The 27,045-nt window shown below is 39.2% G+C and overlaps 4 protein-coding genes across 7 annotated transcripts; 3 read left to right on the top strand and 1 right to left on the bottom strand.

Annotated features, from left to right (window-relative positions):
* The first annotated feature begins 11 nt into the window (after positions 1–11).
* Positions 12–5,031, top strand: LOC101172503 (zinc finger and BTB domain-containing protein 3). 4 transcript variants are annotated; one of them, XM_020706497.2, is made up of 4 exons: positions 12–84; positions 382–486; positions 961–1,775; positions 2,363–5,031. In XM_020706497.2, exons 3-4 carry the CDS (start codon positions 964–966, stop codon positions 3,423–3,425), a joined length of 1,875 nt encoding a protein of 624 aa, XP_020562156.1. In that variant the 5' UTR covers positions 12–84; positions 382–486; positions 961–963; the 3' UTR covers positions 3,426–5,031. The 4 variants fall into 4 exon arrangements, with proteins under 4 accessions (XP_020562156.1, XP_011478346.1, XP_011478345.1 ...); XM_011480043.3 differs by lacking the exon at positions 12–84 and adding an exon at positions 211–298; XM_011480044.3 differs by lacking the exon at positions 382–486 and having other exon boundaries at positions 14–84.
* Positions 5,032–5,473: 442 nt separating this feature from the next.
* Positions 5,474–7,957, bottom strand: rnaseh2c (ribonuclease H2 subunit C). Its single transcript, XM_004073155.4, has 5 exons — positions 7,844–7,957; positions 6,721–6,874; positions 6,326–6,438; positions 6,074–6,193; positions 5,474–5,711 (listed from the first exon to the last, which is right to left on the bottom strand). Exons 2-5 carry the CDS (start codon positions 6,872–6,874, stop codon positions 5,688–5,690), a joined length of 411 nt encoding a protein of 136 aa, XP_004073203.1. The 5' UTR covers positions 7,844–7,957; the 3' UTR covers positions 5,474–5,687.
* Positions 7,958–9,993: 2,036 nt separating this feature from the next.
* Positions 9,994–14,280, top strand: LOC101155940 (seipin). Its single transcript, XM_004073153.3, has 10 exons — positions 9,994–10,105; positions 11,219–11,474; positions 11,568–11,646; positions 11,727–11,870; positions 11,962–11,997; positions 12,561–12,695; positions 12,787–12,884; positions 13,390–13,519; positions 13,649–13,727; positions 13,839–14,280. The coding sequence occupies exons 2-10, from the start codon at positions 11,224–11,226 to the stop codon at positions 13,982–13,984; spliced, it is 1,098 nt and encodes a 365-aa protein (XP_004073201.1). The 5' UTR covers positions 9,994–10,105; positions 11,219–11,223; the 3' UTR covers positions 13,985–14,280.
* Positions 14,281–16,406: 2,126 nt separating this feature from the next.
* Positions 16,407–25,568, top strand: LOC105354871 (inositol-trisphosphate 3-kinase B). The gene is made up of 8 exons (XM_011480046.3): positions 16,407–16,532; positions 16,692–17,533; positions 18,468–18,552; positions 22,510–22,723; positions 23,032–23,233; positions 23,760–23,861; positions 23,967–24,038; positions 24,128–25,568. Exons 2-8 carry the CDS (start codon positions 16,706–16,708, stop codon positions 24,374–24,376), a joined length of 1,752 nt encoding a protein of 583 aa, XP_011478348.1. The 5' UTR covers positions 16,407–16,532; positions 16,692–16,705; the 3' UTR covers positions 24,377–25,568.
* The last annotated feature ends 1,477 nt before the right edge of the window (positions 25,569–27,045 follow it).

Raw genomic sequence — 27,045 nt, 5'->3', positions numbered from 1 at the left:
GGTGGCAGTGTGGCTTTCAGAGAGCACCACAGATAAAAAATAACTGCTGGAGAAAAACATTCAACACACAGATGCGCACCGCTGGTAAGACAATGCTCATTTACGAGGAATGTCAGGCAGTCTGAGTTCAAAGTAGTAGTTTTTGCTTTGATGGGCCTTCTAACTCCCGGACCGATCGTGTTGAGTTGAACGCAACACCGACGCGCTAAAAACAGCCAACTATTGTTAGCATCTCTCTGGCTTAGACTTCCTGCTAGTCTCCACGATGGTTCACTCTTTTTTTAAAAACATTAACGGTGTGAGTATGTTTCTATTGCAGGTTCAGATTTGCACCGTACATTGCAAAATATGATTCACCCCCCTGTTCCGACGTACTTCCAGTGGACCCAAAATTCCAGGCTGGTCACCATGGAAACCGAACGTGTGACACATTTATGAAGTTAAACATCAACAATAAACTACTTCAAAAAGGAAGATTTTCCTGAGGTAGCGCAAATAAATATTTAAATGTTGATGTGTGCCTGCAGTGAATTTTAGTTAAACATATTTATTTTAATCGTTAGACCAGGTCCAATGTGTATCATAGCACAATGAATTATTTCGATAAACATTATTTTTTTTTTAGTATTAGGTTTATAGTTGAAGATAATTCAGATTTTATGTTTAAAAAAAGTTTTAAAAATGTCAAAATTAAGCTTATCCAGAGAGAACCCAAGAACAATGTTATTTTCTTTTGTTTGTTTGTTTTGGATTGCATCACTTAACAGCAGCCAAAGAAAATTGAGAGAGAGAGAGAGAGAGAATAAATAAGTGAATAAATAAATGTTTCTCTAGAGTAAAAATGGTACTCACAGCGTTAAACTGACCTTTTTTAAACTTCAAACTCAAGTTACAAAACTATAAATTAGTACTCGTTTCTATGGAAACTACAGGGGATTGATCTTCTTGTTTTCTGTCTAGGTAATGGAGTTTCCCCAGCATTCCCAGCAGCTGCTGTCAGCTCTTCGCTCTCAGCGCCAGCGAGGCTTCTTATGTGATTGCACCGTCCTTGTGGGCTCCAGCCGTTTCCTGGCGCACCGAGCCGTCTTGGCGTCATGCTCACCTTTTTTCCACATGTTCTACTCAGACTCTCCGGGGGGAAATGGCAGCAGTACCAGCTGTGTCACACTCGACAACGACATTGTCACATCTTCTGCATTCGGGTTGCTTCTCGACTTTATCTATGAAGGCGTGCTGCAGCTGGATGAGTCTCCTCCAGTGGAGGACATTCTAGCTGCTGCAAGCTTCCTCCACATGAACGAAGTGGTGAGAGTGTGTAAGAAACGACTGCAGAGACGAGGGCCCCTGGCTGAAGCAGACAGCACACGCTCAGAGGAGGACAGCAAGCTGAAAAAGGCAAACGAGACAGGAAGAGAAGGGGACTACGGAGCAGAGCCAATGATGGCCAATGCAGCAAATCACTCGTATTCAGTCACCTTAGCTGCACCTCAGTTATCAGAAGCAGAGCAAAATCAAGTGGAGCCTATAAAGTCAAAGAAGAGGACAATTGGAGGTTCATCAGAGGTACGAATTCAAACTCCTCTGAGCCCTGACCTCGCTGATACCACTCAGCCTGGCATGGGCGTCTCTCGCCTGCCCTCAGGTAGAGAGCTGGTGCAGGCTCCCATGACAGACCAGTCTGCCCCCATTGGTCGAGGTCACACCACGGCAGGCACTGGGAATCAAGGACAAGGATCGGTTCTGTCCAGTCCTTGCAGCAGCACAGAGATGCATAGGTAGGAGACTTCAGTGAATTTTTACTCTTTTTTTTTTCTTCAGAAGATTTAAACAGGAGCTTTCATTTATGTAATTTAGCATTTTATCCCATTCAGCAATTATAAAGTTTGGTCCTCCAGTACTTCATGTTTTTATTTCATCTCTGCTCCACATTCTAGTCATATTTAATCCTATTTTAAACCTTTTTGACTGAATTCTGCATCAATTCCTATCCCAACAAAAATGGATGTCTCTTATGTGCAGTGTTGTTGTGTTTTATGAGGACTTAAATTTAGACAAAACAGTGGAAGTTGAATCTGGCCTAAAATGAAATTCCATTTTTATAATCTAACAATTTTAAAAGGAAACATTTTACCAACAGTGACCCATTTACCTTTACTACTCTCTATTGGCCACTCTATTCAATGTTTGAAAGTCATAAACCAATGACTTTATCTATTTTACATTATAAAAAACTGAAGACGCTTTTGTGTGTGGATACGCACATTTTTATCAGCACTCCTAAATAAATTCGGTTTATGTTATAATTATTATGCATTTTTAACTCCAACTGGAAACCCTTTTTAACCAATTCTACTTTTATTAGTTACAGCTGCAACCTGCCCTCCTCCTCCTCCTCTTCCTCACGGGTCACTGTGAACCAGGTTGCTGGTGGTTCTGTTGCTTCTCTCAGCCTGTCGGAGTATTGCCTCTCTGCCGGTCTGCCCCCAGAAGAATCACTGCTGCCCCAGGAGGACTCCACCGAGGATCTATCTGAGACGGACAGCAGAGACACAGCGGGCAGAGGTCAGCAGATGATCATGTTAATCCAAAGCCCAGCTCTGGCTGCAGATGTGCAGAGAAACCCAAGATACTCGGCGCTGCAGCGTGCACCTCCCCAAATCCAAATCCAGAGCGCCGTGTCACTCCAGAACTCGGATTCTCAACTTGCTCCTGAGATTCAAACACTTCAACACCTTGACAGGGACACCAGCGCATCACCCGCTAGAAAAGAAAGATCCTACTTCCCTACGCATGTGGCAAGGACAAACAGGGAAGGAGATGCTGGTAAAGTTAAAGTGGAAGCTATCGTTATTTCCGATGAAGAGCTAGAGGAGGAGAGAGATGAAAGCAGGGAGAGGGAGCCGGTGACTGATGAGGAGCTAGAGTTTGAGGACGAAATCCAGGAGGAGGAGCTGAACAGCCCCCAGTTTGTGTCTTCCCATCAACAGGACAGTGTTCCGGCCACCTCCTGCGTGAACAACTTCTCCATTCCGCTCTCCCCATCTTCTTCCTCCTCCTCGGGTCCCAGACCTTTCTCCCAAGACAACGTCTCCTTGACAGCTTCTCTTGCTCCTTTGGCCACGTCTAATCAGCATTCAGACACTCCTGCTTACTTCCAGGACTCTATGGGGAACTTTGTGGAAGACGTTCCAACATGCGGCGTCTGCGGAAAGACTTTTTCGTGCACATACACCCTGAGGCGCCACGCCATTGTGCACACGCGGGAGCGTCCGTATCAGTGTCGCTACTGCTACCGGAGCTACACACAGTCAGGCGACTTGTACCGACACATTCGTAAAGCTCACGACCACACCCTGCCCGCCAAGCGCTCTAAGACAGACACTGAGCCGTCCCTGCAGCCACAGCCCCCACCTCCTCTCAGCTAACACACACACACACAAACACTCTGTCTGGCATCTCATGCATTTTAACCTCCTCTTGGTTTGGAGAGATACTTTTTAGCCTGAAAAAACACTAGTAAAGGGTTTATTTTTATTGGGGAAAAAGATCATTCAAAAATAATCGCTGAAGTACTAAAAATTCCCAAAAAACCTTAACATAATTATCTTTAGGAACCTTTAAAGGAGCTGTTCCATATTAAAAGAGCTTCAGATTAAGATCGGTATCTGATTATAAATATTTTCAACTTTAATAATCTGCTTGAATAAGGACATTTCATTAAAATAATAGGAAATAGAAGCAAATCCCCCAAACTGTTTTAATATTAGTATGATCTATTTTAATTCTGTTCAGTTTATTTATAAGTGATACAACTAGACAAAATCAATTATTGTCGATTCTTATAATCAACTTTTTTTTCCCAAATATCTGTCATTTCCAATAATTCCACATAAATCAAATTATCTGTTCTGAATTTAAATGGTGGTTAACAAACACGACGGACAACTTTCCGTGTAATTTCTTGTAGTGAGCAACCAGTTAGACTGGAGAGGAAGAACTTTGAATGGATGATGAAGAAGAAGAAACCTCCAACAGAACCAGACCTTCAGCCGTCTGCTGTGAGCACTTAGGCTCAGAGAAGAACAGGAACAACTGTGATAAACCAGCACAGAGAAAAGCTTTTAGCTGCAAAAATGAAATATCTAGACTTGCAAAGAATGTGTTCACTGCTCTTTTTTCAAAAAGAGAAGACTACAGTGCAGAAAACCACCTTTATCATCCTGGTGACCCCAGCAGTCCACATTTACTGCAGCATCATTTAAGGGATAGGCCAGTCACCTTATTAAAGCAGTTACACACTCATTTAGTCATTTTATAAGTCTAATTTTTTATTTTGTATCATGTAGAGAATATAGTTAAACACTGCAGACACTCTGGTTTCTAATCTAATGAAAACAAGCACAGAAAAGCATTTATTTATCATTTATTACACTGTACTTACATATTTGAATGTCATCTGTCAGAACCTGATTTGATACTTGTACTGTTGTGCGATTGTTTTGTAATATTTTTGGACATGTTTTAAAGTTTAGATTTGTAATACAAAAAACAACCTGTCTTTGTAGATGATTCAATAGTTACTGTCACCAGTTAGAGGAGACTGTTTGTCCTGTCAGTGTGAATGTCTGCCAAAGTTTCACTGATGACATCCCTTCAATGTTGTACTGTTACTTCTACAAGATGAAACTAAAACAAGTAAATGCTTTGTGGTTTTTAAGTGAGTGAGATGGTGGGGGTTTAGATTTTCATCCATCAATTTCTGTACTGGATTAACTGTATGTGATGTTCTATGTGTACCTAACTAACCTGGGCCCTTTGACTTGTTTTATCAGTCTAATGAAGTGTTGGTGTAGAGATTATTCCTCTTTTTTAACGTGCAGTACAATCACTCAATAAAGGGAATGTTGGGGGGTGTAGTGGTTAGCACTCTTCTCCTCACAGTGAGACGGCTTTAGTTCAAAGCCCAGCTGGGATTTTTCTGTGTGGAGTTTTCTCTAAGCACTCCAGCTTCCTCCCACAGTCCAAAAAAATGCCTCATAGCTTTATTGGTGACTCCAAATTGTTCTTTAGGTGTAATTATACTGCAGGTTAGACTCTAGCAACCTCCTGAACCCAACAGGAGCAAAGCGGTTTTGGAAAGTGGATGGATGGAATTTCTTTTTACTAAATTCCAAATAGTTCCTTCATAATGACTCCCCTCATGGTTTACATGTATCCAGGCTGTTTCTTTTTCTTTCAATTTTTGTTCTCAAACTTTTTGACAGAACCACAGTGTCAATAGTTTCCATGTTGTAGGCTTCGTTCTGTGAAATGTGTCAAGTCAAAGCCAATCATTTTTCATCTTATAGGACTTTGTGTTTATGACACAATGTTACAGTAATGCTTTCATGGCTACCAGTGTTATCTTGTGAATAAACGCCGTCCAGTTAAACATGTAAAAGTTAGTTGTGTTACAGAGGATCAAACATTTCACTTTTGCAAGTCTTTACGTTTTTTATTTATGTACAAACAAACACAAACCTCATTCAGGTATCATTTCGTTAACACTGCTCTATGTAACTGATCGCTCTGCCATAGCAGAGCGTTTTATAAGGTTGGTGGTTGAAAAACATGTGGGATAAAAGGTGCATTTCACATGTCAATATGACATTTGTCTGCCGGCCCATTAAAATAGTATTTCCATCACGTCACTCGTCTATTGGCTCGTGTATCTGGAAAAAAGACAAAGAATCAGCAAATGCAAGTGATCCTCCAGTTGGACAGAAAATGAGAAACAAAAAAACATGAGTTAAATTTGATATATTTACTAAAATGATTACATTTTATTTAAAATGTTAATGTTTGCTAAATATATTTGTGTACTCATGATTGAAGTCTAAAGCAGCATGTGTGCCCTAGAAGATATTTACAGAAAAACTCGCTGGGACTGATTTTGAGCATAAAAAAAGAGGAAAACTAAAAAAACATTTCACTAGAATGCATTTTCTTTAGTTTGTTTTTGATCACAGTGATTTATTGTAAGGAGCAGATTGGTATAACTATAGATTTGAGGTCAACTGCGACATGTTCTTACCGCCTCAGCAAGTTCCGGCCAATCCATGGCCATCACCACAGTGTCATCAGAGGTTGGAGGATTGTCCAGATTCCAGTAGGTCAGTTTATCAAACACAGAGGAGACTCTAACTATCCTGTCCTGAGAGATACAAAGTCATTGAAGCATCAGAATCGTTAGACCTATGCTTCATGCCACAGCATGAAAAAACATTTTTCAGCTTGTGACAGTATTCCTTTTTTAGTTCTGAAACATGTCATGGGAGGTGCTTACCTCCTGGTCAGAGCCAGGCTTGTTGGTGTCTTTAAGTACCAGGCCTGTGTATCCTGCTGGACAGCAGATCTCCTGACCTTTCAGCCCGCGTCCTCTGAATGAGACGGCCTTGACTGTTATAAGAAAGTCCATTATATTTACAATGCTAAATGCAGCTATTTACGGTATTTGCTGTTTTAAAATCCCACAATCACTCATTGTAAAAAATACATAAAAATCAGAAAACAATATTGCGCAAGATAGTTTTCTGCAAACCAGTAAAAATTGCTACTGGACATAATTTTGGTGTCATTTCTCTTTGTTTTGCAATCCTGTCGTGGCTTTGCTAGTGCCCCTTACTTCAGGAGTGTTTACAGGTCTTAGAGGTTTTAGATTTCAGACAAAATTCCAAGTACCTCCTTTGTGATCTTTCATGGTTGCAGTAAAGTACTGTGAGACCTGGGCAGGCCCATTGTGTTCAATCTCACAAGGGAGGAGATGGACCGGGACTCGCTCTGCCTGTCCCACAGGAGACACGTGGAGATGAGTGACGCTGGAGTGACAGGACATCTTGCAGCAACGTAACAAGAAAGAAAAAAAGACATATTTATGCATCCACTCAAAATACCTTTATTAGTAACCTTTACCTTCTTTTTCTACAATCATTAACAATTACACGGGCATCTATTTAAAAGCTATAAGCTTTGAAAATATTATCACATTAAAATAAACTTGCCACAGCAAGTCGTAGTTAATGTTATACCGCCTTATTTGTTTACATTTCTGCTACATTTTTTTTTTAATTATTGTTTTTATATTATACCATTTTCTCATATGTTTACTGCTACAGTAACACACAAATTTCCCCGGTGTGGGATAAATTATGTACTTCTGATTCTAAGAGGGTAGTTTAATGTCAGATTTTGCAGGGTTTTTATATCATTTCACTTTATTTCCTTCATTATGACTTATTTTATCTCTAATGAATAGTGTCTGCTTAGTCAAGTACCATTTGCATTTTTAAAACATAAATAATTAAAAATTATTTAATGAATGAAATTAATTTACATAAAGAAATGATCAATCAAGATGCACCTCTTCTTGTACAGTATCTATAACCTCCTAATTAGCTGATAAAATCCTGGTAAATTGCTCTAAAAATTTAATTCATTAAGATTTAGAGTATTATTTGATGTATTTAAAGCCTTTACAACCATTTTGCCTTAATTTAAGACCATAGTTGTTTTACCTTATTTCGACCATTAAGTTCATACTTATTAAGTATATATTTAATTATTACGGGAAAATATGATATACGCACTTAAATTTAGCAGTAAAAAAATGCGCGTGCTCTTAAATTAAATATGTGTGAAGCAGTGTTTTTGGAGAAGTGTGTTTGAACCTTTGTGTCTAAAGCTTTTCACCAATACATTTAATCGAACAGTATTCGACGCTCCTGCAGTTAAACGCTTTTAATAACAGTGACTGTTTGCAGCATTTAATCCGGAGTGGACAAAGAAACGATAAGATTACCAGTACCTTTATGGCGACTGTATTGCATATAAGAGTGTGACATGAAAAGTTGATCTTCCGGGTAGGTTTAGGGAGCCGTTCGTGATTGGACGGTGAATGTCACTTCTTCTACGCTGAATTCTGTTTTGGCGGGTTTTTTCTCCTTTGCGAACAGATGTCTCCCCCTGGTGGTTACTGTTCTGCTCTACTTCAGCTGTTTTGTTTTAATGCTTTGCCTCGTGTTTTCGCCTTCAGACTTGATATTTGAATTCATTCATATCAAACGTTCAATAATTTGCGTGTTTAATATCTTATATAACATAAAACTGTTGTTTAAAACTATTCTGACTTATTTCCAAGGCCTTTAATTTAAGTTTGAAAAATCAATAAAATCTGTTTCATTGTATTCTTTTTGGTGTATTTTCTTACGACTAGTTTAACTGGCATGCAGAACTATAAAAACATACAATTAAATACTCAAATTAATAGAAAAATGTCATTTAGGAGTTTGAAAAATCTAAACATCACAAATATTGTGTTCTATTTTAAAATATTGGAGCCATCCAGTCATACAGTTTTGAGCCAGACGCCAGTTCAGACAAGGAAAACAAAGACGTATGTGTATCAAGTTGTTTACAAATGGATCCATCAGAAAGGAGCAGAGCAGGGAGCCAGTGACCTGCCAAGTGTAGCTTTTACATTCCAACTAGAAGTTTTCCAATGGTAATTTTTGTCTGATCCTGATGCGCAAAAAATTAAATAAGACAACTCAGAAATGTAATTTTGAGCTTAGATTTCTTTATTAATGTATTCTTTAATGAGAGATTTGCTACAAGACCATTTAATTGAAGCAAAGTTTACTCAACTATTAGATGGGGAGAAGGGAAAATCCATGTTTGCTGCTAGAATTTTCCTTTTTTGACTCTTCAGCTGTAAAATGTCCACCTGATCACAAAGACGTTTGAACATAAAACACTTACACGGATGCTCTGGTGGTTCATAAATGAAAAGGAAAGTATACAATGATGAACTTCTCTGAGATGTTTAATAAAAAAAATGTTATTGGTTGATTTGTTGATTAGATTGGATGATTATCAGTACCTGTTTTGTCCTGACAGGGTCATGGGCCCCTGGAGCCTATTCCAGCCACCATGGGATGAAGACAACCAGGTCAGCTTACCAGTCTTTTACACATGCCCTTAAAAAGACCAAAAAAAACAAAAACTCACTGCTCAAATCTACACAGGAACATTTCATATAGACACGTTTTTTTATAAATAAAATTTAAATATCTCTTTTCTGGAAATGTATTTCTGGCAATCACACAACACAGCTTTCTGTCACAGCTACTGGAACCAAAAATGGATAATTGTGGAAGAAAAGGTTCAGATGACCTCATTGAAGCAAGACTTGATGTGAAAAGTCAAATGATCATAAAAAAAGTATTTTGTGAAAATAATCATCCCTATGAATCTCAAAAATTGAACTGGCTCAACAATGTCACATGCCTTCACCATGACCTCCACGGCTCTTTGACTTTGAATTTGTGGAAAAACCTCATTAGAGCAGTGCATTCAAAATACAAAGATTCTGATAGACATGATATGATTCTTTTTTCTTGGAAGAAAAGGGGAAAAAAATAAGAACTAAAAGATTTCTGTGAGCCTGAAAAGAGACATTTGAAATGTTATGTGTCTAAAGGCAAATTGCTTTATTGCCTTCAGTAATGTTTTTTACATTTGTTGTTTACTTGCCAGTAATGTGAAGGAAAGTAGAATATTTGAGTTTTTAAGTAGACTTTTTTTTCACACAGCAAGCACGAATAGTCTTAGCATCATTTCTAACATTTTGCAATTAAGTTTAACAACAATCAGTTTACTAGCTTCATCTGGTAATGACTTTTCCAATGCATTTACCCGCACATTTTAAGTAATGATTTAACCACTTTCATGATTTGCCATGATAAAAACATTTGATAAACTGGAGGGAAAAATCTGAGTTAGTGGGATTTTCTGAAGCAAACACATGTAGCCACCAACAGCAACACTGATAGTGACGCAGTTCCCAAGCTTTCTTCTAACTTTCTTTTTTTATACTTGTACTCCAGTTGGTTCCAGCTACTGTGTTCAGAGGGGATGGACTTAACTTTGTCCAATGGTAGCTGCAAAGACGGCAGCGCTAAGTAAGTTAAAGGGAAGTTCTGTCTGCAATTCCCCAACATCATCCGGGACGAGGATCTTCAGGGAGTGATTTCCTAACCGTTCTTCTTTGGAAAACAGAAAACAAGGGGTGAGTTTTTAACAGCAGAAGACACACCGCTCAACAGAAACGTCAAATATTAAGGGAAAGACTTGCTAGATACAATTCTTTTTATAGTTAACTTTACAAAACGGCAAATTTAATTTTGATTTCTAGTTCGTTAAATGTCAAAATAAAATGAAAATTGGACAAAAGGATTTCACAGAAGTATAGGATCAGTTTTATGCTACATTAAGATGTCTAAAAGCAAGTTATTTTTTTTATCTTCTAGACATGAACAATATAGTCACAGATGAACTGACTGTTGAAACAGTTTGGAGTCTTTTCAGCTGAAAGGCCTGTGCTTGTGACTGTAATTGGTCTCAGTGGTTTTTCACATCTTAATATTTGGAGGGCGTTGTCATATATCCCAGAGATTTTGGTTTTCTGTGTTTCCTTCCAGGAATATCTGAACTGAGACTTCTCTAAATGTTGTGTGTTCATTTTTATTTTTATTTTTGAAGACCTATTCCAATGAAAATGGTGTTTTGGGTGTTTGTAACATGTTCTTGTAGCATTTTTCTCATCAGGACATATTTAAAGAAAATGTATCCTAAAATTAAATTAGATTAATCTTAAAATTGCATTTCAAATTGTTGTGAATCCGGACCAAAAAAAAAAAATTCATTTGATGAAAGATTTTGTGATGTAGAAAATACACTGGGCAGACAAGCTCCCTGCTCTGCTCCATTCTGATGCATCCTTTTGCAGAAAAATAAATCCCTGTATGTCTTTGTTTTCCTCGTCTGAACTGACTCTGGCTCAAAACTGAACAGTTGCGGTTGTGAGGGGCTGTGACGAGGCTGGAGAGTGTGTGAATGGGTGATGGGAAGTCACTGTTCTGTGCCAACAGTACCACCCATAAATTAGAGGCAAATTTCTAATGAACTCCTGCAGCTCTGCAGAAAGAATGTCCTAGAAAATGACACCAGTTTTTATTATTTGGGCAAAAAATGACATGATCATAACTGAAAGACCACCAGGAATGCTTTTACAATAGATCAAAAAGTGATCAGAGTGGAACCTTAAGTGTGTCACCATGTTTTCTTCACAAGTTACATTTTTCAGAATGTGACATTGCTTTGATTTTTTGTGGGTTTTTAGAGTTTATGGACCAAGAAAGTCATCTGCCTCCAGGTGACGTCGAGGAGCCTTCCGTCATCATCACTTCCATCCTGCTGAAGCTGCAGGATGCTGCTGCCATGGCGATCTCACGGGTTCGTGAGAGACTCGCACAGGGCCTGACTGTCCTCTCTGTTGTTCTTCTGCTACTGTGGATCGCTGCCTTTTTATATGGGAGCTTCTACTATTCTTACATGCCCACAGCAACATTTTCCACACCTGTTCACTATTACTACAGGTTGGTGAACTTGTTGAGGAGTGGATTCAAACTAAAAAACATGTTTTTTTTTTCTATTTACATTTATTCTACCAGCCTTATTTTTGTCTGCAGAATGGACTGTCAATCTCCCTCTTCTTTTTTGTGCTCATACCCCATGGCCAACATTTCCCTGATGAGAAACAAGAAAAATGTAAGTACATTTTTTTTACATCTGTGCATCTCTAAGTTCTTCAGATTACACAGGTCTGATGCTGCTCATCACATCCACAGGTGCTGACATTTGGTCAGGTCTACCAGATCACTTTACAACTTGAGATGCCCGACTCACCCGTCAATCAGCAGTTGGGGATGTTCATGATAAAGACGACCTGTTTTTCTCAGGATGGAGGGCAGGTTGCAGCTTCTGCTCGCTCTGTAAGCTTCAGCCTCATGCTGGGCAACAATTTGTTTTTCTACTGTCAGAATGCCAACATTAAGGAGTTGATGCTGTTGTGTTGATTCTCAGGCAAAACAGATGCTAAAGGCTTCCAGCTCTCGCTTTGTGAGTACAGTGCTGAAATCCTTTTTAACCCCACAGCCAGATCAGAGCTGCATGTGTTTCTGCAGAGCCCCACTGCAACAGACTTTTGTGATCTGAACTTTGTCTCTAATTTTATGCAGAAATGTTACTAAATAAAGCACTTGCTTTGCAAAATTGCATTGCCAACACCTATCCAGACATTTTGCCTAAATAACGACATGTTGGGATATCCTGCTATACACATTTTCAATAAAAGGGGCTGGTTCAAAATAGTCAACTAAGAAAACATTTTTGACCATTTAACTGCCTGCACAACTAAACGGTGGAGCACATTTAGTAAACACATTTTTAAAAACATTGATTGTGTGTATTATTCCAAGGCAGTAAGCAGCAGAAAAAACTTTTTTTACAGTAATTTTGTCTTGGTTTTTGATGATTAAAACCTCTATATTTAGTGAGTAACAGTGAGTTTTGGTGTTAAATGCCATTTGACTGCATTATTCATACATTTTCTGAATGATTGCAGTGGAATTGTTTGAAGCATCTCATCAGGCATGTGACATCTGGGGTTCTGTTGTATTCAGGGCATGCTGCGATACCGATCCGACCTGCTGAAGACTCTGGGAACGCTGCTGTTCCTCCCAGCCTTTCTGACTGGAGCAGCAGAGCAGAAACAAATGGTGGAGGTTGAGCTCTTCTCAGAGTACAAAGATGACCCAGTAAGATCCAGGAAATACATCCAAATGTCATGAAGGAAAACAGGTCGTTCCATTACAACACTTTTGTGTGCATTTGTGTGTTTGTGTGCAGTATGCTCCCTCAGTCACAGCTGTTATTGAGATCCTTTCTGACAAGGTCCAGATCTACTCGTCTCATCTGTATATCCATGCTCATTTCACAGGAATAAGGTAACGCATTCTGCATTTACACATCAACATAGTTTTGTGTTATAGATCACACAGCTCAAATCATAATTATTTAATATCATTCAAATGCATTTCTTTAATTTATGCTAAGGGATTTTTCAGATGTCATCTTTTATTAGTTAGGAACCGGGTAGAACAACAAAAGGGGAACTCTGGGCTCTGGTTTAATGGATTAAGGCCTGATCTGAGTTTTTTGATGTGTTAAAAAAATCTAAGTTGTCTCTTATAAGAATAAGATAATGAGGACAAAAGAAGATAAAACCATTCTTTAGAAGTGCAAAGATGCAATCCAGGTTTGAATTATTGTTTACAGAAACAGGAATCCTAAAAAAAAGAGCTCAGGAGTATTTAAATCCATCAATCAAATAAATGTGAAGGATTTAAAGTTACACCCAAAAATAAATAAAAATGAAAAAAGAAAGATGTGTCAAAAACGGTTGCATTTTCATACAGTTTTTCCATTTTGGTGTTTGTTTCCTCCTATTAGATATTTGCTGTTCCACTTCCCCATTTTGTCCGCCTTGGTAGGCGTGTCAACAAACTTCATCTTCCTCAGCTTGATCTTCTTACTAAGCTACGCCAGGCTGCTGTTCACAGATGGCAAGACAGCAAAGCAGGTGAGAGAAGCGACCTTTGCATGTAAAAACACATGATCATGTGTGTGGCTGCAACTTTTTTTTGCTTGTATTCTGTTGTGTCCCTTAAAATGGTGCAGTTCAAGCCTAAAAGTCTAACTATGTATACAGATCATTTCAGACAGGCAGCTTCCACAGATGGGGGAAACTCCAAGCAGCCAGGCGGAGCTACAAAAGGATTTCTCTACAGGTGCAAGGAAATAACATCAACTATCACAAAAAAGGCCATATTTAGTGTTTCAACTGTGAAATTGGCTGTTATTGTTTTTTTCCCAAATGAGTTTACTAGAAATGATTACAGGTACTGCAGAGAACCTGGGTCCTGTGATAAAGGACAGTACAAATCTGAGCCAGGTGGAACCCAGTTTGGACTCCAGCAGCAGCACGGAGATGCAGAACGGTGTCACACCAAGTCAGGACAAACTACAAGACTCGGAGGCAGAGTGAGGCCTTTGAAAAAACAAGGAAACAAAGCATGGAGAGTACAGTGATGATGTCAAACTCCTGGAAAGTTGAAGTCTGTTTTAGTCTGTCACAGAGGGAGGACATCCTATGGGTGTTTTTCAGGTGGATTTTGAGATCATGTCAAAAACAATCCTCAATTTTAAATCTTTCAGTTTAACTGCTTGTTTAAATTTTCTGTAATTTTTGCTCTGAAGGTTTTGCACGCTTAAATAACAAAGTTCCATTCAAAATGCTATGATAGTATAAATAAACATCACAGTTAAATCCTCAAAAACAAAGAGGCGCTCATTTGTTTTTCTTTTTGTTCTTCTGTCTTTTGCCCCATAAAAATGTTTATTGTATTTTTTAATGCTTTTGCACAAGAGTGGGGGTTGCAAGTGGTGTTTAATTTAATTGATTTTTTTACTTTAAATGGCCGTAAATATTCTTTCATGTTTATCAATACCAATGATAATTCAGTGAAACAGCAAACATCTTCAGTCATTCTCAATCGATTATGGATTTTAGCATGGAGTAAAAAAATAAAAAAACAATATCTCACCTGTACAGAGTAGCTCTGACCAGGTTAGAATGTATCACTCATGTTCAAAATAAATGAAAACAAATATCAGGGCATGATCTTCCCTGGATGGCTTATGTACTCCTGAAGTTCAAAAGAGCTGCTGTGACATTTTCTTTTGTTATTTTTAGAGTTAAACAATTGAAAATCTAAACTGATTGTTAAATCTGTGGTTAGCCGTTTTAATTCAGATACAGGAAACATTTTCATATACCATAATACAACCACCACCTCACGGCTCTTAATCCCATATAATGTTTGGTTCACAGCAGATAAACACGGTGGTTACGTCCGAATTCCCTCCCCACTCCCTAAAACTATATAGTGCGGGACTATCTAGTGCCCGGGGTTTAAAAACCAATTTGGACACCATGCTCACTACTTTTTTTTTCTCTAGTGGCAAATATGACATCACCAATTTCCCAAAGTAAAAACCTAACATTTTCTGAAGACTATTTATAAATCCACTGTATTCTGATGATAAACGTGGATGGTTTAAAAAATAAATAAATAAAAATGCATTTTTCACGTGAAAATTTGTTGCAATGGATTGTGGTCTTTTTTGCCTGTCCAGTGAGCATCGATCCTCACCGGTTCTTCTCAGAGATTTCTGGGAAATTTCTAGGGCACTCAGTTTTAAAATTGTAGGTTTGGGCAGCTCTACAAAATGGCCAATGCACTATACAGTGGCACAAAAAAAGTATTCCGTCAGCCATTGATTGTGCAAGTTCTCCCACTTAAAAAGATGAGAGGGGCTTGCAATTTTCATCATAGGCAAACTTTAACTATCAGATACAAAATGAGAAAAAAATTCCAGAAAATCACATTGTCGGATTTTCAAGAATTTATTGGTAAATTATGGTGAAAAATAAATATTTGGTCACCTAAAAACAAGCAAGTTTTCTGGCTCTCACAGACCTGTAACTTCTTCTGTAAGAAGATGCTCTGTTCTCCACTCATTACCTGTATTAAGGCACCTGTTCACATCGTCAGTCACACTCCAAAGAGACTTGTAAGTATTGAGTTGGACTTCTGTTATTGACCAAATGCTTATTTTCACAAATTTTACAAATAAATTATTTAAAAATCAGACAATGTGATTATTCTGGATTTTTCTTCTCATTTTGTCTCTCATAGTTGAGGTATAGCTATGATGAAAGTCACAGGTCTCTGTCATGTTTTTAAGAGGAAAAACTTGCACATTTGGTGGCTGCCTAAATACTTTTTTGCCCCACTGTATAATGCACAATGCAGTGAGTAGTGAAGAAATTCGGACACAGCCAGTAACTGTATCACATTCTCAGTGCACCAGTCCATCCATGTGAAACGCTGTTTTTGTTTACACATGTATGGTCCATTTATGACACTGGTCAGTGTGACACGCCTGGTCTTAAACCGAAGCAGGAGGATGTTGGGAAATTCATTAATGGGCCCTGTACAGACCAATGACCTTTGGTCTAGTGAGAAGACACGCCAGCCACCAGATGCTCTTGTGTTTTTTGTAACTTTTTAGCTAATGTCTATTTCTGTTTCTCTAACATTTAAAAAGTCTGTACTGAGCGGTTTTATTTTAGCTTGTTTTAGTCCACCTATAATCCAAATACAATCAATGCTATCAGTTTTTTCTTTCAATAAAAACATTTAGATTTATGTAGGAAACTGAGATGTTTATGAGTAAGAAAAAGACAAAACCACATGCACTTTGCTAAACATCATAGAAAAAGCATCTCTAACTCGAGGAAGGACACTGTGCTCCACACTATCACATTCTGTCATTCCTGGATATCATCTCCCCCTGTGGCTCAGTTGGCTGACTTCCATCAGCTGGCCTTGGACAAAGCTTTGGAAAGTTAGTCACGTCACTGCATGCAAACTGAGGCAAAAGAAATGCGCACAAGAGAGGGATATAGCTCACTGTGAGGCACAAGGCTCTGTCACTGAAAATATTAGGGTGCAGACCGGTGAGGAAAGGTAAGTTGCTCAGACATTTACTTTTAGTTTATTTATTTTTTACGTTTGCCATTTGAGGAAACTCAAACAAAGTGAGGGCTCAGTTTCGATTCGTAAATGTGCTTCCTGATTCATATTCAAAACTGTGCTTCTCTTGTAAACATGTTCTTGTTGTACAAGCACATGCCGAGCTCATGAAGCAGAACTGCAGTCTCCACTCCACGCGGGACACAGAAATGGATGGTATTTATGGCAACTCCATGGAGAAAATGGAGATAGAGACAGATGACTTGTTTATTACACCGTCAGATGAGCCCAATCAACATTTGTCTGTCGGAGATGGATCCTTGAACACCGGCGGCAAGACCAGAAAGAGTTTCAGACCCAAACTTCAAGCCACAAAAAGTTTCCCTCCCTACAGTCAGTGCATAGGTGGACTAGGTGAGGATGGAGAGGGTAAGAATGATCTCAACCCAGAATTTAGCAGCTCAGTTGCACCAAAAGAGAACCATGAAAAAAATGCAGAGACTGAAACAAAAACAGATCAGACAATTAAGTGCTCAAGAGAAGCGGTGAAGGCTAAATGGAGGTCCAAGAGAAAAGAGTGGTCCTGGAGAAGCTGTGACGTTGACACAGACGCCCAGGAGAGATGGTGTGGCAAAAGAATGGAGAGTATTGAAAAAGAAAGGAAGGAAGAACAGAAGGAAAGAGATGTCGGGAAACACCGGAGAGACAAAAGTTCCAGTTTTGACAAAGGTAGAGATGAGAAGAAGGAAAAAGAAACGGAGAGGTCTTCTACATCCACTGGAACGGTGGAGTTCATGGATACCCTCCAGAGTAAAGATGACGATCCTGAGGAATCCACTCAAAGCTCCACAAATCGGCACCTAATTCTTTCGAGGCTGTTACACTCCTCCTCCACCTCTTCCTCCTGCTCCTCCATGAACTTCTCCTCAGCAGAGAGCGACGAGGTCTTCAGTGAAGGAGAGGATGCAGCCTCCATGAGTCAGAATTTCAGGAAGGTGAGAACAGCTGATCCAGGAATATTTTAATGCACTTCACAAACACTATTTCAAATGTTTCTGGAATTTTACCCAGTGCTGCTCAGCCATAGACTTGGCTCATCTGGATTTCCATGGAAGAGGCATAAAACCATATTTCTCAACTGTTCTTTGCACCTGCTGATTTGCATGAGCTTGAAAGAGAACTTTGACACGGTCTAATTTGAATGGCATTTGCATGCCTGGCTACTGCTTCAACAGATATGTGAGCAGGTGGAGCAGACGGTTAGAGAACCACTGGGGAGTAGTTGTTGACACTCTGGGCTCAGTGTTTCTTTTTCCAGACACTGAAAAACATGCAATCAGCCAAAATCTAAATTGATTTATCCATTCTTGTAAAATTGAAAAATAACACTTATTGTACAAACACATTCATTTCAGTGTCTGTATCTGTACGATATTTTCCCTAATTTTCACCCAGTCATGATGTGATAACATCTCTACTGAGCATGCTGAGCTCTGTTTTCAGGCTCTTGTTTTCAAGCTTTTCCATGTCATATCCGAGCCAGTTGGAAGCTGCTTTGTGTATATACAAAGTAGAATATAACTTCACAGCCCTGCTCTCTTAATAGACAATAACAAACATTAAATCCACATGATGATTCAGCAACATTAAACTGATTATAGAGGAAATAAGACTGATGTAGAGGGACTCAAAATAGGTTAATTTTCAAACATATCTGGTATGTTAAAAGTAATGTACAAAATAATCAAAATCCCATTAAGACAAGCCGGTTTTCTGACACAGAAATGTGTTTTTACAGTATTTTTGTATTATTTGTTTGTAGCTAACAACTAAAATGTGAGCAAATCTATTTTCTGGTCCAAAATAAATATCATTAATAAATTATATTTTAGCTCATAATGTACTATTTAATGTTGATTTTCCCTTCAGAGCCGCTCTTGGAGAACCTACCTGACTATGATGCACTGGTCGTTGTCACGGCAAAGCTCCTGGGTGCAACTGGCTGGACATCAAGGCATGTGTCCCAAATCACCCGCTTCATACACTTGCATTCTTTCAGAAATCCATGTTTTGTTTTGTTTTTTTAAGATATATAAATAGTATTAATTATGTTCCATTGGATGATTTGGTTAATTATTGCTCTCAACAATGTTAGTTTTAGATGTAAAAATATATACACACACGAGTGTTCAGGAAAGAAGCACCTTATTTACCCACTTTCTCAAATTTGATTTACATTTTTAACCTGGTGTAAACATATTATAAAGAATTAATTATCAGCAAATTTGTATTCTTTCAATACAGCAAGTAGTCGGTTAAAAATGAATGAAAATAGATGATTTTTTCTCATCATAAAGTTTTGAAAACAAGCTAAATTTTCCCCACCAAAAGTGTTGGTAACACTTTATATTGGGATTAAATAAGCGTTTTAATAGAATTTTTAGGGTGTTAATAAGACATTTATTAGTACAATAAGTCTAATAAGGTTAATTAAATTACTTAGTTAACACATTTACAAGCATTATTACTAGGATGTTTTTAAGATGCTAATGACACGTTTATTGGCATTATAGATGCCTAACAAATGTTTCAGTGTTAATAAGACTAATGAGATTCATTAACAACCTTTGTTAACAAATTAAGAAGCATTGTTATTGTTTGGTGTTCTAATAAGACAAGGAATCGTAATATAAAGTGTTACCAAAGTGTTTGAGATTTCATGGAAGCAGCCGTGAAATCTCAAAATGGAAAATCTCAAAAAGGCCTTCTACTGCCCCTATTGGAATGATGATGACGGCAGAAAACGTGAACCAAGTTGCATACACCAGGGGTTTTAAGGAAAGTTTTGATCAAACTAATGAAATAGGAGTTTTTGAAAATGTGTGTATCAAAAATGATACAAATAGTTATCTAAGGTTAAAAGGAAAAATTGAGCATTTAATTACTAAATGAGCTAATTTCACAGTTGAAGCTTGATACAGGTCTCAAAGTAGTTAAGATAAGAATGCAAATGGCTGAAACAATGAGAAATGTTTAAAAGATTTAGCTAAACTAGCACAACATCTAGCAACTTCGTAATTTACATCCAATTTAAACATAATCATCATCAACCCGATATCTTTGTGGAACAGAGTTTCTGTGATACAGATAGCAGAGGCTCCCTAATCTGTAAATAGTGTAATAAGCCCACTGGGTGAATACAGTCTACCGTGCCGTCAAGAGATAAAAACTATGGCCCTGTCATGCTAAAACTAAGCCTCATTTGAAAAACGTGACTGGAGTTGTGTCCCTGTGGGCCAAAACTGATCTAGAATGTAATAATTCTAAAAAAGTTTCAATGTCTTCTAGGCTCAACAGGAGAGAAGTATTTCTGTATTTTCAGTGTTCATTACATGGTGGTAGGGGGTGGGGGGGGCATACTGTAAAGACAGCTGGCATGAATAAATGCTGAAAGACATTTAAAGGCTTTCACAGCCAAAATACAGCCCCAGCCATATGTCCTGATATGTTTCTCCGGGCATTCTCCCACCGTCCAAACATATCACCTTCGTAGGTGCTCTTCTTCTTTCTCTTTCGGCTTTTCCCATCAGGGGTCGCCACAGCGAATCATCGTTTTCCACCTCACTCTATCATGGACATCTTCTACCCTAGCATTAGCCAACTTCATGTCCTCTGTTAAGACATCCATGTATCTCCTCTTTGGCCGTCCTCTTGCCCTCCTGCCAGGCAGCTCCATCTCCAACATCCTTCTACCAATATATCCACTATCCCTCCTCTGAACATGTCCAAACCATCTCAGTCTGGCTTCTCTGACTTTGTCGCTAACACAGGCAACATGAGCCGTCCCTCTGATGTACTCGTTCCTTATCCTGTCTAACCTGGTCACTCCTAAAGAGAACCTCAACATCTTCATCTCCGCTACCTCCATATCAGCCTCTTGTCTCTGTCTCACTGCTACCGTCTCTAACCCATAGAGCAGAGCTGGTTTCACCACTGTCTTGTACACCTTTCCTTTGAGTCTTGCTGACACTCTTCTGTCACACAACACTCCTGACACTTTCCTCCACCCGCTCCAACCTGCCTGCACACGCCTCTTCACCTCTTTTCCACACTCCCCATCACACTGAACTGTTGACCCCAAGTACTTAAACTCCTGCACCTTCTTCACCTCAGCCCCCTGTAACCTAACGCTTCTACCTTGATCCCTCTCGTTCAGACACATGTATTCTGTCTTACCACGACTGACCTTCATGCCTCTTCTTTCCAGAGCAAACCTCCACCTCTCTAGCTGTTCCTCCACCTGCTCTATACTCTCACTGCAAATTACAATGTCATCCGCAAACATCATTGTCCAGGGAGATTCCTGTCTTACCTCGTCTGTCAGCCTGTCCATCAGCATAGCAAACAAAAAAGGACTCAAAGCTGATCCTTGGTGTAGTCCCACCTCCACCTTGAACTCCTCTGTCTGACCTACAGCACATCTCACCACCGTCATACTTCTCTCATACATGTCCTGAACTACTCTGACATACTTCTCTGCCACTCCAGACGACCTCATACAGTACCACAGCTCCTCCCTCGGCACCCTGTCATACGCCTTCTCTAAATCTACGAACACACAATGCAGCTCCTTCTGACCATCTCTGTACTTTTCCATCAACATTCTCAAAGCAAAAATGGCATCAGTGGTGCTCTTACGGGGCATGAAACCATACTGCTGCTCACAAATCTCCACCTTCTTCCTAAGCCTGGCTTCCATTACTCTTTCCCACAGCTTCATTGTGTGGCTCATCAACTTTATTCCTCTATAGTTGCTGCAGTTCTGCATGTCAACCTTGTTCTTAAAGATCGGGACCAGAACGCTTCTCCTCCATTCCTCAGGCATCTTCTCACTCTCTAGAATCCTATTGAACAAACTCGTTAGGAATTCCACTGCTGTCTCTCCTAAGCAATTCCATACCTCCACAGGTACGTCATCAGGACCAACGGCCTTTCCGCTCTTCATCCTTTTCAGAGCCTTCCTAACCTGCTCCTTTCCAATCTCTGCTACTTCCTGCTCCACAACAACCACATCTTCCTCCCTTCTTTCCCTGTCATTTTCCTCGTTCATCAGCTCCTCAAAATACTCCTTCCATCTTTTTTGTACACTCTCCTGGGTTGTTAGCACCTTTCCATCTCTGTCCTTAATCACCCTTATCTGTTGCACGTCCTTCCCATCTCTGTCTCTCTGTCTGGCTAGCCTGTACAAGTCCTTCTCTCCTTCCCTTGTGTCTAGCCTGTCATATAGCTCATCGTAAGCTCATATCAAACATATCACCTTCGTAGGTGCTACCTGTTCTAAATTGTCCATCAGGTGTGATTGTGACTGTGTGTAATAAACTGGCAACCTTTCCAGGGTGTAACTCGCCTTCACCCAACAGTGGGTGGGATAGGCTCCAGCAACCCTGTGACCCACAAAAGGGATTTAACAAGTTTAAAAGATGGATGGAAGGTGTCGGGAAGCGGTGGTGTAGGACCCAATATACAGGAAACCAGGCTTGGTGGCAACGTAAACATTGAATAAATAACTTTTAACATGACAAATTCCACAAAGAAACAAAAACCTGACAAAGTCTATGACCTGACAATGAAGAAATGAAAACCAGACACTTAAATACTCACAGATGGATGGATGGATGGATGGATGGATGGATGGATGGATGGATGGATGGATGGATGGATGGATGGATGGATGGATGGATGGATGGATGGATGGATGGATGGATGGATGGATGGATGGATGGATGGATGGGTGGACAACCACACACACTCTTCAGCAGCTGAGAAGCTGCATCAGGGAAAAAGGAGTTTTAATTCCAACTCCTAAACTTGATGCTCTAAAACTGGTCTCATTAGGAGATAACATAGCACAACGTACCATGACTTTTTCCCTTTATCTCTAATTTCTGACTGCTGGTGTAACTTAAAACAGGTAACTTTCAGCTGAGTAAAGGAGGGGAGGTGCTGAAACTGTACAGTGAAGGAGAGGCAAAGTGCCTGGACAGCTTAATGAGAGATCCTCTCAGACCGTTTGTCCCACAGTACCATGGTTTGGTCACTAGAGGGGATCACTGTTACATCCGCCTGGAAGACCTGCTCAATGGGCTGAGGAGGCCATTGATAATGGACTGCAAGATGGGAGTCAGGTAGGGTTTTCTGTCTTTACATCTTTGATGATCTATAAAACAAATGCAGATCAAAGTGGTAAACCTTTAGATGTAATAATATCTGCTTACTGGAGTAGCCAAAAGTTGAACAATTAGTGTGGTTTTAAATATTTAGTATGACATAAAAACCTTCAGGGTATACTTCTTTTTAACTGTTTTTTAAATGAATTTGTTGTCTTAATGTATTTTAGTTCCAAGAACCATTTTTCTTGTGTTGTCAGCTAGCAATAAAAAAAAAGGTTGGATGCTATAATCAATATTTACTGAGTCAGAGTTTTATTTTCCAGAACATACCAAGAAGAAGAACTCAAAGTGAGTACAAAACCCAACCTGAGAGGTGACATGTACCAGAAGATGGTTAAAGTGGACCCATCGGCACTATCAGAGGAAGAACACAAGTGCAGAGGAGTGACCAAGTGGCGCTACCTCCAGTGGAGGGATATGACCACTTCTACATCCACTCTGGGCTTCAGGATAGAAGGCCTCGTGGTAAGAGAGAAGGCCAGCTCTGATGCAATATTCTTTAAAGACCCACTCCAATGAAAATCATGTTTTTGGTGTGTTTTTTTAACATGTTCTTGCAGCATTTTTTTCTGTTGATGGAGGGCATATATAAAGAAAATTAAAGTTTTTAAACTGAGTATTTCTTCATTGAAATTTGTGAATCAGCAGCAGCCGAAAAAATGCCATTTGAAAAAGCTTTTAGTTGTGATGCACAAACTACAGTCAGCAAGCCACAAGCCCCCTGCTCCGCTCCATTCTCATGTATCCACTTTCAGACAATTTGATCTATGTATGTCTCTTTTTTTCCTTGTCCGAGCTGCTGTTTGGCTCAAAACTGTACAGCTGAATAGCTTCAGTTTTGCTCGTCATTTTTGTTGTACCGGTAATGTTAGATTGGGGGTGTGAGGGGCTGTAAACTATAGTGAAAGTTGATGGAAATGGAGAGGGCTTAATCCAGAGTAGGACTTCAAAAATTAAACTAACCCGCTGTCGTTATGTTTGCGTCCCACAGATGGAGGACGGCAGTGTACAGAGAGACTTCAGAAGGATACAGACATTAGCTCAGGTCACAGAAGCACTGCTCTACTTCACCAGGAGTCACCTCCAGACTCTGGTCAGCTCTATGCATCATCGATAAGCAGAAAGAAATTAGATTATTCATTATGTGGAAAAGACAACTAGACATTGAAAAACTGTTAAACTGAAAATGTTTTGTCAGGAAGCATACCACTCCAGGCTGCTGGCTTTGGGAGACGCACTAAAGAATTCAACGTTCTTCAGGAAACACGAGGTTGTCTTGTCAAAGAAATGCAAAGATGATTTTCCATCCTTTGAAGTAAACATATTTTTTCATTATTTCAAATTCCTCTACATCACCAGGTAATCGGCAGCTCGCTTCTCTTCGCCCACGACCACAGCAAAGCCAGTGTGTGGATGATAGACTTTGGAAAGACCACGCCACTGCCTGACAGCATGGAACTCCAACACAATGTCCCTTGGGTAGAAGGGAGCAGGGAGGACGGCTACCTCATTGGCCTGACCAGTCTCATCGCTTCTCTGGGTCAGGCCATCAATAAGGTGTCTGGGCTACAGGAGGACAGCTGTGGGCAGGCAAAGAGTGTTGCATAAAGTTCTCTATGGGTTGTGTCTGGTACACTCCTTTCGCAAAACAACTTCAAGACAGACGGATATTCTTTCAGAGAAGATAGGAAAATGTGTTTCTGTTTAACTCAGCAAAGATGAGTAACTCAGGTAACTTCTGTCTTATTGTTCTTCAGGTATGTGCACTTTTTTTTACCAGTTTTTTAACTTTTTTCTAAAGAACAACCCATTAAAAAACATTTCTTTCCAATTTAATTTATTTAGTTGGTGTCATCTGTTTACGTACATGCTAAATTGAATTCTTGACAACACCTTTTATACACAGCTTTTTGTTTTATATATTTTTCATGGAAAAATGTTTGATACAAATTAACTTTGTTTAATAGATATGAAATGTTTTTCAATAAAGCATTTAAATAAATATGAATTGTGTCAGAGTTGGCATGCAACTTCATTTAGAACAGAGTTCTAGTCCATGATAACTTTACCAATGTCTTTTTATCTATGCTCTATTTCTATGTCAGACAGTCACATTAACATTAGATAATATATATAAAAAGGCTTTTTAGGAACAGGGAAGGCTCAACATTGGCCGACGAAAACTTTGAAAACGTTATCAGTGCCAAATACATTAGAAAAACAAAATTTTAAACTTTTATTTCTGGTGTTGCCTCTTCCCATTTTGTAAATCAGACATTGTGTCTGTGAAAATTTTTGAAAAGACAACTGAAGAAAAGTTTTGAGATTGGAAAAATAAATGCCCTTCTGCTTAAAGAATAGGACCACTAGTACTTTTTTCTTTTTTTACTTCTTGCTGAAGGATATGTTTTTGCTTAAATGAAACCATGAGACATAGGGAATCCAGAAGGAAAAATACCCACAGTTGCAAGTCGTCACACTGCAAAAACAAGCCCCCTGGAAAAAGTCAAAAATTCTTTAGATGAGAACAAAAAAAGCCAATGCAGCAGGAAAAATGGTCTTGCCAAAAATTCTTCTTTAAAAAAATATTCTAGTCACTGAGACAGACATGTTTAGCCCCTTCTTCTCGGTAAGAAAAAACCTAAAAAAATAAAAACAGATTCCAGGTAATAAATAAAGAAGAAACTTCAGGAATGTCCACAGGAGGGATCCTCTCCCACGACGGACAAGCAATGTACCAGCGCTCTTAGAGAAGAATTACCTAATTCTGTACAACTATATGTTTAAATACACTTATTTTTTCAAATATCCCATTTGGAATGTTAGTATGGTGAACAACATGATGTAAAAAAAAAAAAAGAAAAGTTTAATATTAAAATCTTGGCTTGCGTACAAAGTCTGGCAATTTTTTTCCATTGCTTCTGTAGAAAGATTACACATTTTATTATACATATTTTCATTATGCATTTAGTTGGTTCCTTATTTACAGGAACATTGTGTGTGTGTTGTAATAACGAGTTTGCTCGCTTACTGCAAACTGAACAAGCGGATTCACCAGGAATCCCCATATAAGGGCATGGAAGTGCTGAAAGCTGTATTTATTTATTTATTTATTTTTGTCTATCTTTCGTACCAGGAATGGCTGCTCCTTAATCTCGTGCTTGTATGGACGGACACAGAATCATTGTATGCCATGACTTGATTTACACTGTTATTCTGTTGGATAATAAAAACTGCTTGTCGTGAGGGGGGGCGCTCAGAGCAGAGCAGAGCAGACCAGAAGTGGAGCACTTCTTTTCTGCAGACGCCCCTGGCTCTCCCTTTGCAAGGGTTTGAAACTTCATGCAGACTCTTGGGTGATTTTTCTTTTCCCATTGCACGTCAGGTTTTCGGTGTCCTTAACCAACTGAACCTTATGCGGCCACAAGAACTTGGAGGCACCACTGGGATGGTAAGGGCTGATAAACGGAGGAATTAATTGTAGAATTGGGGAAAATTACAGTTTTAGGGCGGCCTGGGTGACGAGTTTCTCACGAGTAGATTGACAACACGGGTGCACCCTGGTGATAGGTAAACAGAAACTTGTTAAATGGAATCAGTGAGTAACCAAATTGAGTGTCGGATGTCCACAAATTGAGTAATTCAGTGTGATTTTTCTTTTCCCGTTGCACACCGGGTATTTGGTGTCCTTCCAAACCAGGTGACCCAAAGAGACCCTGAATTATAGGCTCTAGTTGCCAACATGAGCCAAAAAAATTAAATTAATACGCAAGCTTTTTTAGTCTTGTTTATTCAATCACTGAACAGAAATATCTATTACTTAGATATTTGCAAACTATTTACATTTTTGGTGAAATGCTACATTGTTACATTTTTTTAAATTTAATAATTAGTTTTATTTATATAGCGCCTTTCTAGACACTCAAGGTCACCCCCCACAGAAACACAGTGCATTAATAATTAAAAGCATGGGAAACAACAATGAGTTGACAACTAAAACAACAGCAAAAATGTCATATACTGAAGGCAAAGCGAAAAAGATGTTTTGACAACTGGGTAAGTGAGTCCATATTTTGTAGATCAGATGGGAGGGAGTTCCAGAGTTGTAGGGCAGAGCTGCAAAATACTCTGCCCCCCATGGACATGAGCAAAAATCTTGAAGCCACAAGCGGAAGAGAGGTGGAGAATCTGAGGGAGCGAATAGGAGTAGCAATAGTCAGGAGTTCTGAGAGACATGGAGGGACGAGGTTGTGGAGAGCTTTGAAGGTCAGAATGAG

This window comes from Oryzias latipes, chromosome 10 (assembly GCF_002234675.1).
Source record: "Oryzias latipes chromosome 10, ASM223467v1".
Lineage (NCBI taxonomy): Eukaryota > Metazoa > Chordata > Actinopteri > Beloniformes > Adrianichthyidae > Oryzias > Oryzias latipes.
This window is presented reverse-complemented; position numbering and strand designations above follow the sequence as displayed.

Excerpts from the sequence above, each read along its gene's own strand:
- LOC105354871 (XM_011480046.3), top strand. The coding sequence starts at position 16,706 with ATGAAGCAGAACTGCAGTCTCCACTCCACGCGGGACACAGAAATGGAT. Across the intron at positions 18,553-22,509 it reads GCAACTGGCTGGACATCAAG|GTAACTTTCAGCTGAGTAAA; the intron begins GCATGTGTCCCA and ends AACTTAAAACAG. Across the intron at positions 23,862-23,966 it reads GGAGTCACCTCCAGACTCTG|GAAGCATACCACTCCAGGCT; the intron begins GTCAGCTCTATG and ends ATGTTTTGTCAG.
- LOC101172503 (XM_020706497.2), top strand. The coding sequence starts at position 964 with ATGGAGTTTCCCCAGCATTCCCAGCAGCTGCTGTCAGCTCTTCGCTCT. Across the intron at positions 1,776-2,362 it reads AGCAGCACAGAGATGCATAG|TTACAGCTGCAACCTGCCCT; the intron begins GTAGGAGACTTC and ends TACTTTTATTAG.
- rnaseh2c (XM_004073155.4), bottom strand. The coding sequence starts at position 6,874 with ATGTCCTGTCACTCCAGCGTCACTCATCTCCACGTGTCTCCTGTGGGA. Across the intron at positions 6,439-6,720 it reads CATGAAAGATCACAAAGGAG|TCAAGGCCGTCTCATTCAGA; the intron begins GTACTTGGAATT and ends TTCTTATAACAG. Across the intron at positions 6,194-6,325 it reads AGCCTGGCTCTGACCAGGAG|GACAGGATAGTTAGAGTCTC; the intron begins GTAAGCACCTCC and ends TGTATCTCTCAG.
- LOC101155940 (XM_004073153.3), top strand. The coding sequence starts at position 11,224 with ATGGACCAAGAAAGTCATCTGCCTCCAGGTGACGTCGAGGAGCCTTCC. Across the intron at positions 12,696-12,786 it reads CAGAGTACAAAGATGACCCA|TATGCTCCCTCAGTCACAGC; the intron begins GTAAGATCCAGG and ends GTTTGTGTGCAG. Across the intron at positions 13,520-13,648 it reads ATGGCAAGACAGCAAAGCAG|ATCATTTCAGACAGGCAGCT; the intron begins GTGAGAGAAGCG and ends CTATGTATACAG.